This window comes from Nuphar pumila, unplaced genomic scaffold (assembly GCF_984573655.1).
Source record: "Nuphar pumila unplaced genomic scaffold, dmNupPumi1.hap1.1 HAP1_SCAFFOLD_1953, whole genome shotgun sequence".
Classification (NCBI taxonomy): domain Eukaryota; kingdom Viridiplantae; phylum Streptophyta; class Magnoliopsida; order Nymphaeales; family Nymphaeaceae; genus Nuphar; species Nuphar pumila.
The window spans coordinates 4,165-14,713 of record NW_028323803.1 but is presented as its reverse complement, the minus strand read 5'-3'; the positions used below and the strand labels follow the sequence as shown (position 1 = coordinate 14,713).

Sequence of the window (10,549 nt, the reverse complement as noted above, 5' to 3'; positions counted from 1 at the left end):
GGGACAAGACAATGCAATCCGATTGACCACTTGAGCACCTGTTTTCAGGAAGTTTAAGTGCTGCAAACGCTGACAGGGGCCGGCACTTCGCATGTCCAACCTTTGGTGGCTGTTGTGCCGTTTTGTGTCCTAACCTGGACTGCCACCCGGGCCCAGCGTGCATCAACAGATCCCACCCATCTAAGCCTAAGCCGGATTGAAAGTAGGATGCTTTAGCCTCTTACCCAGGAGCAATCAGGAACTCATGTCAGTTGCTTCAACGAGCGTACTCACCAAGCGACTCCACATGCTTTTAGGCTTGGAAGTGCTGACTGCCCCCACATGGGGTTCCAAGCTCTGCAGGACGAGGTCGCCATCAAATGATGCTAGTGCCTGCGCATCATTCGCTCCTCCAATCACGCATTGGACATGTATGTCATCTGCAGACCCGAGCACAGGGCGTGCGGTGACAGACTTCTGACGTTTCTATGCTAGCGTAAACAACGCAACCGTGCGCAGAAGGACATGACTGGGCTGATATGTATACAATGTGCGGTACACCGGCCTTGCAAGCTGTAATGCAGTGGTGTTCCATCAGCAGCTCGTCAACGTATTTGTAGCTGGTTGCAACGATCATGAGATGTGGTGTCTCGTACATAGCGATTCATGTGGTAAGCCATTAGTGGATTGGGTCCGCGATTATCGCCAATCTCAAACGTCGTCTCGCGCGTCTACCTCAAAGCCCCTCAAGAGCTCAAACGTCGCCGAGGCAAAAACGGATATCACGCCGCGATAGCACAAACGTCGATGACGTACCTCCGAAAAATGTTCCAAAACCCCTGCGGTAAATTCGCGATGATCTGCCGCCAATGGCATGTGCTTTCTCCTTGCATCTCCTGGTACTGTCGGCGGGTGAGTGGAGGCAACACCACCGTTACCGCATGTCATGGTGACGGTTGACTTGTGTCTGCTCTGCGGTTGACACGTGGCTGTACATTACTATGAATTCACAAGTGAAAAGGATGGTGCATGATCAATTTGAATGGCTATTTGACGCGTGCGTGATGTCATGTTGTTGGCATACCTTTCGTAGTCGAACCGCGATCGTTGGTGTCTGATGGTAAATCGGTTAGAGCGCTCAGCACAAACCCGGAGTCGATATTCCAGGAAGGCGGACGCGTTTCATTCTCTGTTTCGGTTTGGTATACATTTGGAGTCAAGTTCAGGACGGGTTAGTGCATTAGTCGCTTTCGATGACGACGTGCGGACCGCCCTCGACCGCCCTCGACCACTTTGAGAGTGTGTTGTGTTTAGTGAGGAACACGTTCTACGCCTAGCATGGCGCTCGCACATGCATCATCTTTTGGCAGATGGTCTTTCTAAGATCACATTGTACTGCTCTAAATCGCCGTTCGTCTCGATGTTGCTTTCCGTTGGTTGGTGTTCCTTTGCAAACCTGAGGATTAATCACTGCAAGATTCGTCAAGGCTCGTTGCATTGCATCCAACAGAGTAGCAAAGTGTTTCTCAAGGTCTTAACAGGAGTGTAGAACGTTGGTCGTTGTCTGGAGCTTTCGAGTTGTTTTTGCAATAAGCTCGCATTCACATATCAGGACGGCAAGCACCTGGGCAAGCGATGTCATCTGCCGTTCTGGTGCAGAAATCGCAAGGCAAAAGCGTGATAAAAATGTGGGAACAGTTGAGGAAAGATGCACGGAAGTTCGAGGGCGAACTGGATGTCAAGTTAGCCAACTACTCCAAGCTTTGTGCGGGCTTTGACAATGCAGCTACAGGCACAGGTGATCGCGGTGGTTCCCAGCAGTTTGCCAATCAGACTGCTATGGAGATCCAGTCTCTCTTGCAACGTCTTGGCGAAGTGAACCAATCAATGGAAGCGGGCTTGACCCAAGGCGATACGCGACAACGGACACTTTCTCGGCATCGAGATATCCTGCAGGATTTTTCGCAAGAGTTTCGGCGCCTAAATGCTCAAATTACTCAGGTATTCGTCCCCGTGTGCTTTGCCCGGATGCCACGTTGGACCCAACGTGACGCTGCAACCCTGATAGCCGACCTTGGGCCTGCTGCGGCCCGCGCTGAGGTTTTCACATGCGGTTGTGATTTAGCGTAGAGTTGAAACATAAATATAGGCAAGTTTTGGCAGGTTGGACGTGCGTACCACTGCTATCTTTGCACGCCTGGGGAGGCCCTGTGGCTGAGCCAGCAGTGCAACCCCTCTTTCCCAAAGGAAGGGACCACTATGAATGTTTCTTTGCAACGCAATTTGCCTCATCTGAAGGGCAACGTTGAGTGAGAGTCTATTCGCCAAGATACCGCATCATGCATGGCCTCGACCGCACACACCAGAATCATCAATGGTTCACGAAATGATTTTGATATTGACAAAACGAGTAAGCAATGCTATGATAGACAACACTTATGGTGCTAATTGAAACGTCTTGTCATCCAAAGAAAACCCTGAGCATCAGTTGATTTACATGGATTGGTATCTGACAAACAGCAAATTACACGACAACCACCTCGGTGGCCTCTTGCGATTTATTTTCAGCTGCCATGCTGGCATGTTAAAGTGTGGCAGGGTTCTCACAGTGACTGCTGTACATTCAGTGCCACACATCTTGTGCCCTGTCAAATGAGATAATGAAATGACGCTAGCAATTCAGGCGAAATGTGCGCCAGCCGCGCAAGGGCGGACTTTGAGGAGGTGAATTGGACAGCAGTACAAAGAAGGGAGGCTCGCCATGGGGGGGATGATCATGGGGGTGTTGGATGAGGAGGTGCCGGCTGATACACCTGATGATGATGATAATGATGTTCATGACAGGCTTGCCTGTCCCGACCGCCGACGTTCAATGAGCTGTATTGTTTCGAATGTGTTGATGTGGTTGTTTTCGGCCTAAGCCGTAGCTCTTGCTCTTTCTCTGTGCGATGTAATGATGATGATGTGCCCTGGCGATAACAGCGAGTGCTGGGGGTGATGTTATCAAGGATGGATTTGTCACCAATGCGCTACGGGAACTCAGCATTGGCTTATGTAGGGGCAATGCTATCATGTACCGGCGTTCTCTTCAAAATATAGCTCGTGCCAGCAGCCGCGCGTTTATGACAGGCTTGCTTGTTCCGACCGCTGACGTTCAACGAGCTGTATCACTTCGAATGTGCTGTCGTTGTTTCTTGTTGTCTATTACTTGCCCTTATCTATGTGATGTAATGATGATGTGCATGGTTAGAAAACTGCCGCATTCAAATAGACTTAGCCACCTCCGAGTGTCAGGTATCTTAGAATACCAACGTGATGGTTGACAGCATGTGCGTCTGCAGGCGCAAGACAGAGCTGCATTGCTGTCTGGAGCAAAAGAGGTGTCCCCCCTTCTCGGCGTTACCATTCAAGCCAGCGGAGGGGCTCTGCTGCGGGAGCGAAACACTATCCAGGCCAGCACCAGCGCCATCGACGCAGTGCTGAACCAGGCGGGGGTCATTGGCAGCTCACTTAGGGACCAGCGCAGTCTGTTTGACAACATTGGGAATAAGCTCATGTCTGTTGGCGCCAAGTTCCCAGTGATTAATGGCTTGATGAATGCTATCCGTCGAAAGAAGTCTAAAGACACCATCATCATCACCTCAGTCATCGTCATCTGCTCCACCCTTCTTCTTGCGTACTGGCTGCGACGGTAACATGCCACGGGCTGATGGAAGGCATCTGGAGAAGACGTCGTGTGCCGTTGGCATCAGGTTGATTAGTTTGAATTCATGCAAATGCGTTGCGTGTTCCTTCTCTGTATCTGTCCGATGAGGAGGTGTATGTCCTGTCAAACCGGACAATTGTCAAGATTGTGCGTTGGTGCACCCAATACATTCTGCATACACCACCAAATCAGGCATGCATCCCAAATGTGTATCGGGTAGCGCTTTGTATTAGCAGCCTCTGCACATTCTTGCGATAATATGTACATGGTCAAAGCTTGATGGACACCTGTGATTGAGAACTCGTGTGTTTGCATGAGGCCGTCATGCTATTGCACTGATTCCCAGAGAAAGCTCGTACTCGTTCTTATGGCTTATTGACACGTGACACTGGACGATACCCAAACATGGGCCAAAGGAATCTTTACCGTACTATATCTGTTGTGGAGTAGATTGTGCGGGATTCAGTTTTCTGAAGCCATTAGTTCACCGTCACACCATGTAACGCACCAAAATCCACAATTTTGCTTCGAGGAAATGTTGAACATGCTGGGGAAGGGGGTTTCCTGAATAACTTGAAGCGACCTCCGAGATGCATTGTGTCTACGTGTTGTTGCTTGCTATGGGAGCAGGTCAGAGGTCACCTGAAGGCCCTCAACAAAGCCTTTCTTCTTGCCAGTTTGATGTAGAGACATGTCAAATTGGCATCTGCAACAAGCATCAGGCTTGCGGCCTGAGTCAACGCCCGTTACTTACACATGTCACAGCATTCCTGCCAAGGATGTAGGGCCGAAAGTAGGAAGGACGAGTCTCGCGACTCAGCTTCATGTCTTTTGGGGGACACCTCACACCCCCCACCATTCCCTGCTGTTCAATCAACCTCGAGGCAGCCAGGCAGTTCATGTGCCTGCCCCCAAGAAGTGCCAGCCACTCAATCCAGCAGTCCGCCGCAAGCTTCAATTCGTTCGACGACGAGCTTTATGTGCTTCTTCAGATTCTCACACTGCTTGAGTGGCTCAATTGGAGTCGAGGCAACGGCGCGCTCCTTATCACTGCGTGCAAGCGGCCCTCGCAGAAGCTGTGTCGTGGATTTGTCGGTCAGCTCCTCCCAGCCGATGGTTGCAGTGTCATCGATTTGAGGGGACAAGTGCGACCGAATTATCCGGTAGGTGCTTTCCGTCATGTCTGGGCACCGGCACCTGCACAGTGCAAACGACTTGGGCCACCCTTCTCACAGAGCTGCCCAGGGGCTGCAGCATCTGCTTGCTGGAATGTACATGTTGGAAATGTGCTTTCGGGTAGGTTGCTGGACAGTGAAAAGACAGTTTTACGAGAGTGTTGCCCGGTTTTGACCGGTGGCAACTTTGTTGGCCGGTGAGTTTGTTAGCGTGATTGTCTTGTCTGAGCAGAAATCACGTGCCAGTGCACCAAGACGATGTTGCTGACGATGCGCTTTCGACTTTTTCCAGCCCAGTTATTATGCAGGTTTCCCTTTGGACCAAAGAAATATGCCTCTCATGAGGAGGACTGGAAAAGAGGGAAAATCACGATATGCCTCTCCATACCAAGCACACCCCCGCACGCACATTCACCAGCGAGCTTGCCGCTGATGCCACTACGGAGTGTGGATGCAGGCTGGGTACATGTTATGATGTGCTTTTCTAGATCACAACTGCATCCACATGGACAATGGCAACTCCAAGTGCACCTAGACTTGGCAATGCACAGCATGTGTTGTGTGGAACTATTAGACCTGCTTCAACACGGACTGCATTGGCATCGGCAGCAGAACGTCAGAGCAGATGGCAGCGAATGCTGCATCGTTTGAGCTCCACGGAGTAACTATGTGGCAGCTTCACTTTCAACATTACACCCTCCCGGCCAATGCAAGATGCGGGAACACACCTCAGGCACACAAGCACTAGCTGAGTTGCACATGACAGCTTGTTTGAAGCTACCAGCAGAGCTTTGTCGACGTGATCGATTTTGTCTGCGAGATCTGCCAGCCCGGAGCACGTCTCATCCAGCAGCAGAGGCATGTGGCCAAGGGGCGAGGGCTTGCTGTCTTTGAAGTGCACCAGTAGGCGCTTCTGCACAGCTCGGAACTGCACCACCACAGCACAGCAGAGTTAACAACGATACAGAAAGCAGGCTCGCCTCCAACTCAACCGCAAGTTTGCGTCCAAAAATGACTCTCACGAAAGGCATTGAGTGCAAGTCAAATCATAGGATTTCCGCAGGTACAGCTGTAAGCATGGAGAGGTGAATTTGTGCAGCCTGCCCTACGCTACAGTTGGGTGACACATGGTACACATTGCCAGTGCACAATCACTCCATCATGGCATAACATGTTGGTGGCTGTTTCCATCAGCTGGGCCGGAGGTCTCAGTCATGGGTTTGACAGGCATGGTCCATGCCATGGAACGGTCACATCGATACAGGGAGAAACACGTCAGCAACCGTTGATGAAGCAGTACGCACGTGTCCCTGTCACGTCTATGCAATAGTTGACCTGAAGTTATGGCTTGCCGGCCCGAGCAAAGGCGCGCGAAACACGATTTTCCTTTCACACGATCCAAGCATACACGCCTTGGCAGCCACTCCCAATGAAGCGTGCAGCCAGATCGCTGCGTTGAAGTTGAAAATGGCTCGAGAAGCCCCCTATTTTGAGCAAAACGCGAGGAATGTCAGCATGAACTTTGTGAGTACATGGCCTTCCGCCCCGAAGCAGATTTCCAACGTGCAACCTACTGCTGCCGTTTCAAAACTGCGGTGCTGGATTCATGCATGGGTTGAGGCCGATGCATGCTGCTTTAGCAGTATTTTGGCCACACTCTCCGATTGTTTGGGTCCAGATACTCGAAAGCACGTGAATTCCCGGGACAAAAATGGGGGTCGAAACCCATTCTGGCGAAGCACTGCGCTTTAGGAACGGTTCCAGCTTTCAACGGCGGCCTCCAGGCGCAAGAAGAGTGAAGGAACATTCTGACTGATTAACGAAGGGTCTAGACTGGCCAAGCGCTTTGCTCTAAATGCCACTCCCAACTTCCTGGGTATCTGGGAGGTTGTTCATCGCATTCCCAGCTCGAAACAAAACCTGCTTCGGACAGGATCCACAAATGTATACGTAGAAATACACAGACGGGATACGGCGTTACAGCGGATTCAGGCAGTCTTGCGTGTCACCATTGTTGAGAAACAACACTCCCTCTGGGGGGGCCAGGCGAGCCACCTGAGTGAGTCATGCTGATGAGGCAGCCCGCCCATGGTGCTCCGCACCTGCGCAGCTGACGTCTCGAGCTCCGTGAGTACGTTTGTTTTGTGCAAACGCAGGGAAAAGTGGTCCTCGATTGCCTCAAAGTACCACTCCAATGGCACCGCTTCCTGTACACAACAAGAGCCGTTATCAACAAGCGCCCACCACAGGGAACTTTGCGGCAGGCCCCTTACCTAGGCCAGCCATGCCAGGAAGAGAGCTGTACTCAAGGCTTCGCCAGAATGGGGCTAACCCCCCGATTGTTGTCCCCAAAGATTGCCCCTTTGCAGGCACCTGGCATCGCAAACAACATGAAATACTATATGTATTGTGCGCTGACAATTCTCACTCTCTTGGAGTAATGCTTGCGCTGATTGGCGTCAGTGAGCCAGGACCAACACATGCCTCAGTGCTTCGCCAGAATGATATTTTAACCCCATTTTTGTCGCGATGATTCGTGTATCCGAACCCGAAAAACCAGAGGGCCTGGCGAAACACTGACATGGCTGATCGGTTAGTAGAACGCAAGGCAACGTGGTCCAGCCATGCAGGTGTCACCCTTGTGGTGGATACCTGTAGAGCACTCATTGTGGCAACCGTTGCCTCGAAGTACAGCATCATATCTCAACAAAAGCGATGGCCCAAGTGGTTGTATAGTCCAACCACGTTGAAACGGAATCCAAGCCCCAAGAGGTGTCGCTATAGTGCGAACACTTTGTACCCTAGCTAAGGTCAACACACAGGTGGGGAGTGAACTGGTCCTTTGCACAAGCAAGCGGCCATCATGCTGCTGAGTTAACAACCCCGGCAGGCAATCTCATGCATCATGCATATACCAATGGTACAAACTCGAGAACATGGCGGTCATCGAGCATGCAGAGCAGGCGCTTTAGCATTGCCTATCTGTCGCACGTCCGATCAGCTGTGCATGATTGCTCATCTTGAGCCTCAAGTGCGTGCCTAGCGCGTGTGTGTACACCAGTGCTTTGCCAGGCAGTTTGCTTTGTGTTTCTGTATCCCTGAGAATGCATGATGAACCGGGTCAGATTCCTGAGTAGTACTTGGAGTTGCCATTATCCATGAGGACGCGGTAATATTGTGACAAGATACATCATCATTACATCAAATAGATAATGGCAGGAAATAAATCATCAGCATCATCAGAAACGCGGGTTGAACCCCATTCTGACAAAGTACTGCTGTACACTAGTGTGGGGCACTACACAACCGGCGTCAATTCAACTTGATGAGCGCAGTGGCATGAGCTTCGCCGTGCGCGATCCCTCTGGAATGCACTCGTCTACTTCATCAGAACGTACTTCGATGACCGCTTGGAAAGGGGACCCATCCGCTGTGCCAGGGCCAACAAAGAACGCTCTCAAACGGGACAGCAGCTCTTGGAGCGGCACCACCAGCGCCTCGAACGAGGTACCTTGCACTCGGAACTTGTTGTTGCTCTTGCTGACCAGTATTGTGCAGCTCTGTTGGTTGCAGTATTGCAGGGATATGACCGAGTTGGCATTCGCATGCTGCAGCACGAACAGCGAATTACCAATGCTCTGCCAAGCAGTTAGCTTTGTGGGTCCGAGTCCCTGAAAATGCATGATTATCCTGGGCTGAAACGGGGAATGAACCCCATTCAGGCAAAGCACTGCGAATCGCCTCTGTGCGCAATGTTCAAGGGCGCCTGACACGTCTTGACAGACACGCAACCCTCAGTGGGCATGCCAATACAGCTGTCTGCAGACATTCTGGCCTGGGGAAGTTCTTGCACAAGGAAAACAGTAGTTCTCCCAAAGTGAGGTTGTGCAATGCAAAGCGAAGCGTAAAACACAATACGAACAGACTCAAGTTGATTCGATGGCATACTTGCACTTGCCATCAGTAGCTATTAACGCAGGGTATCAAGCTAATGGACCCAATTTCTTCTCATGTCATTGACCCTTGCACCCGTCACACTGCAACTGAGCTGGACACTATCTGAGCTTTCGCCATGCACTCAAGGCTCACCCTAAATATAGCAATACGCTTGTACCCGGACAGAGCAGCGCTGTCCGTATCCAGTCACGATATGATGGGCCTGGCTGATTCAGGTCAATTAGACTGTAATCGACCTGGCTTGTACAGGGACCAGACAAGAAGGGGCAAGAACACAACCCTGGATGTCAGCAGAGTATATAAGCACAACCGCGCAAATGGGAACTGAGCAAGCAAGCTTTGTTTGTTTGGGCGCGGGAGGCGCCTACCTGGGACCCCTCGGTCAAGGAGGAAGCTGCAACGTCTTCAAAGAGGCTGACAAGGGACGGAGGGGCACGATTGAGCGCGACAGTCACCTTCGCAGAGAACGCTTTCACGGGAGGCACCATCGTGGCGCACATCGCAAGGGGCAGCGTACAGGTGTGAGTGCTGCAACGCGGCTGTCCGTTTTCCAGGGCATAGGTGACCACGAACCTTGCCTGAAGATCATGCGGTACGACGGACGGGTCAGCGCTGAACTCGAATTCCACGGTGAGCGGCGTGGAAGCCCCCCCAGCCATCTCGCTGAATGAGGCGCTCTCTTCCGTGACGCGGACGGGCCATGCAGGGGTGGCCACAACTGTGACGTCGGTGATGCGGCTTTTGCCTGTATAGTTGAGGTACAATCGCACTGTGCAAGGGCGTGGGGTGGCTTCCAGTGCGGAGTCGCGGGCTCCGACTGGCACAAAGTCATCCATGCGATAGCCGTTCCTGCCTGCTGCCAGGACCGTTGGTACCTGCATTTGGGCCCTTCTGTCCAGGTACACTTGCCTCAGGTGACGGTAGTGGTGGCACTGCTCCCCAACTAGCTCTTGGAGTTGCCAATGTCATGTGGAAGCGGTAGTGTTGTAAGGGGTTATATTATTACCATCATGTCAGCTGTCAAATCAAGCATATTGCTTGAAGGAAACTATAAACCAGCCTCTGCTGGCCTTCAGGTACGCATCAGCTATTGACATCCTGAATATTCCACCCCACCCGCTCTGATGTCTGCACCGCTTCCCTGTTGTTCAAACAGGCAACGCGTTGGTGTCACATGGCGCCTCAATATGACAGACTTATGCTTGAAGTTGAACGCTGTTGCTAACAACGGTAGCTCGACGTGCGGGCTTGCGGTGTTTCCGTCACGCTTCACTTGCAATGACAAGGCACACTGATGCCACCAAACCCCAAACACAATCAACAGGCTACTTGCAATAGCTCGCCTTGGCCTAGCAACCATGTATTACCAGAACGCCATATGCAGAGGAGACGCTCGACAGTTTCCAGGGATATTGTCTGCACAGTGCCTTTTACAGGGCAAGCAGACTGAGCAGTGTGCACAGCTTAGTGTGCTTAGTGCAGCCACATGCAGGGCGGTCAGTGTATCATTCAGGCAGCCCAATGTGTATTCCGATGCACGCCAACGCACAGTCATACCTGAGTGCGGATGATGAGCTGGTCATCGGGTTCGCGAGGGACGGAGATAGAGTTAGAGCCCATGCTGTTGCGAATGACGGCCATCAGTTCCTTGTGGCGAGCGTGCACCATGTCGAAGTCGACCTCCTTGCCTTCGCTGAGGCCGAGAACCGAGACCGGCGGTGCTGTGCCGAGG

At 51.9% G+C, this 10,549-nt stretch overlaps 1 protein-coding gene across 1 annotated transcript; it reads left to right on the top strand.

Moving 5' to 3' along the window:
* The first annotated feature begins 2,740 nt into the window (after window positions 1-2,740).
* Window positions 2,741-3,674, top strand: LOC149808956 (Golgi SNAP receptor complex member 1-2-like). The gene is made up of 3 exons (XM_089995071.1): window positions 2,741-2,812; window positions 2,962-3,033; window positions 3,321-3,674. The coding sequence occupies exons 1-3, from the start codon at window positions 2,741-2,743 to the stop codon at window positions 3,672-3,674; spliced, it is 498 nt and encodes a 165-aa protein (XP_089851197.1).
* The last annotated feature ends 6,875 nt before the right edge of the window (window positions 3,675-10,549 follow it).

Bases quoted from the DNA above. Each gene is read 5' to 3' on its own strand.
- LOC149808956 (XM_089995071.1), top strand. From the start codon at position 2,741: ATGGGGGGGATGATCATGGGGGTGTTGGATGAGGAGGTGCCGGCTGAT. The intron at 2,813-2,961 runs GTTCATGACAGG...TGGCGATAACAG, and splicing joins CTGATGATGATGATAATGAT to CGAGTGCTGGGGGTGATGTT. The intron at 3,034-3,320 runs GTAGGGGCAATG...GTGCGTCTGCAG, and splicing joins GGAACTCAGCATTGGCTTAT to GCGCAAGACAGAGCTGCATT.